Source organism: Lactuca serriola, chromosome 8 (assembly GCF_051521515.1).
Source record: "Lactuca serriola cultivar US96UC23 chromosome 8, Lser_US96UC23_V15, whole genome shotgun sequence".
Lineage (NCBI taxonomy): Eukaryota > Viridiplantae > Streptophyta > Magnoliopsida > Asterales > Asteraceae > Lactuca > Lactuca serriola.
This window is the reverse complement of record NC_136415.1, coordinates 98,518,628-98,520,580: the sequence shown is the minus strand read 5'-3', so window position 1 is coordinate 98,520,580 and position 1,953 is coordinate 98,518,628. Positions and strand designations below refer to the sequence as shown.

Below are 1,953 nucleotides of genomic sequence, written 5' to 3'. Positions count from 1 at the left end.
TTTTTATACAAAACACGAAACAGTAGACGATTTGACGAAACAGTAGTCAATCTACAGTTGACTACTCTTTTGTGGGCTATTTTTGGCTAAATGGTTTTTTTTAACTATTTTTTGATAAGTAATTAAGGATTTTGGCTAGATTTATATTTTACACGATATCAATTACTCTATCCATAGGCGTGATCATATGTAGGTCATTAATTATCTTACCAACTTTTAGTTACTAGGATGCATAAGCGCCTGAAAAGGCATTGCATATTCAATTGGGAATAGAATCTTGATAGAAATTGTACTTTCTAGTGTGATAAAGTTATGCTAGTCAGTTTTCATCTTGGACATTTTATATCAGCTTACCTTGTATTCATTTATCATAAACATTGCCATTTTATACAAGTAACAAAATATATAAGGATGTTAGAATACTTCAATACATGATCAAAACAAACGATTATGTGGTCTGGAAACATACAACACATCAGTAAATTCTATAGTAATTCTTCACCAAGGGGTACTCTTGGTATTTTACTATATTCAACGCTCCCATGTAGCTCAATCTCTTCACCATGATTCTTCTTGCACTCGAAGTATAAAACTGTGTATGCCTGAAACGTGAACATGGTGATCGAACAGATAAAACCCATTAGAAAAAAAAGTAAGATCGCCTGAGTCAACGCGGGTTGTTTAACCATCATCATCTTCGATAAGAAATGAAAGAAAACATATGATAGAAGATTCAACAGAAGGTTCAGAAGAAACCCTTGTAACTTCATGCCTTTAACAAGCCTCCCAGCTCTTCCTAACGCCTCAATTCCAGAACACTCTTCTAGCACCGAAACCACCATGGATAGAATCCAAACAACTGAAAAATATAGATACATGCTCACAACAAGAATCAAGAGCGCCCATAGTATCAGTTTTGATACAATCTTGTTCCCAGAAGTCACTATGATAAGAACCATTACAAAAAAGAAACTAATGTAGAGAAAGCCAATTCTGAGAAGTGTTACATGAAAAGAAGTGATGAACGTCCTTTTTAATGGTTGTGGCATCCTTAAGATCAGATTTATATGAGATATTTTCTCGTCCTTGTGAGCAGATCCAATTAGCAAAATAATTGCATTTTGGGCAATAAGAGACGTGATGAATAGGCCTACAATGAAAGCTAGTTCGGTGCCTAAGAATATTTTGAACTCTTTCTGCATCGTATTTTGAAGTTGTGCAAAAACAAGGCCTTGTGGATCTTGAGAAGGTAGCATCATAGATTTTGTGACAATATCAAATATCATTGGTTTGACTGTAGAGATGTTCAAGACGAAGAAAAGAGACGCGATGATGATGTAGATCGAGGTTACAATGGCCATAAGTTTGCCATTTTTCGACATAATCACCATCCATTTCTTCAAGAATTCAAGGAACTGAAGAAAAATCTTTTTGGATTCCATCTGCGGTCTAAAGAGTTTTTAGTGACAAAAGATCAGGCGCAAGTCTATCAACTTTATAGAGAGAAAAAGACGCGTTTCAAGATTTAGTAAAAGAAATAACGGGGAACTAACATTTCACAGTTTGTGATGGTTTGATTCAGGAAGGAATTATAACTGCTGAAAAGTTATTCTCTTAATATGAGCCAGTGGCCTTCCTGGAAGGCACGATATTGTCTATTATGCAAAAAAAGTGGAACATATAAAGGTTTTGATATTTAGTCATCGTTTAAATTTCAACTGCATTATTCAATTATATGGGCCAAGGTTTCGGTTAATATCTGAATTTGTCAATCGGGAAATGTTTCAAGAAATGAAAATTGCATCTACGACTTGGCTTTATTAACAATTCAGAATATTATCCTTCACCTAAAATTCAATTCTTTAGGAAGGGTTCATATGAGCCACGCAATAGCTGGAAAAAGAAACTAAACTGACATTTGACAAAGACTACTAGAATATTTGGTTTTAGCTA

The 1,953-nt window shown here is 34.5% G+C and overlaps 1 protein-coding gene across 1 annotated transcript; it reads right to left on the bottom strand.

The window, feature by feature from the left end:
- Positions 1-383: 383 nt before the first annotated feature.
- Positions 384-1,660, bottom strand: LOC145071314 (uncharacterized). Its single transcript, XM_079018216.1, has 2 exons — positions 1,554-1,660; positions 384-1,449 (listed from the first exon to the last, which is right to left on the bottom strand). The coding sequence occupies exon 2, from the start codon at positions 1,440-1,442 to the stop codon at positions 486-488; it is 957 nt and encodes a 318-aa protein (XP_078874342.1). The 5' UTR covers positions 1,443-1,449; positions 1,554-1,660; the 3' UTR covers positions 384-485.
- Positions 1,661-1,953: the final 293 nt, after the last annotated feature.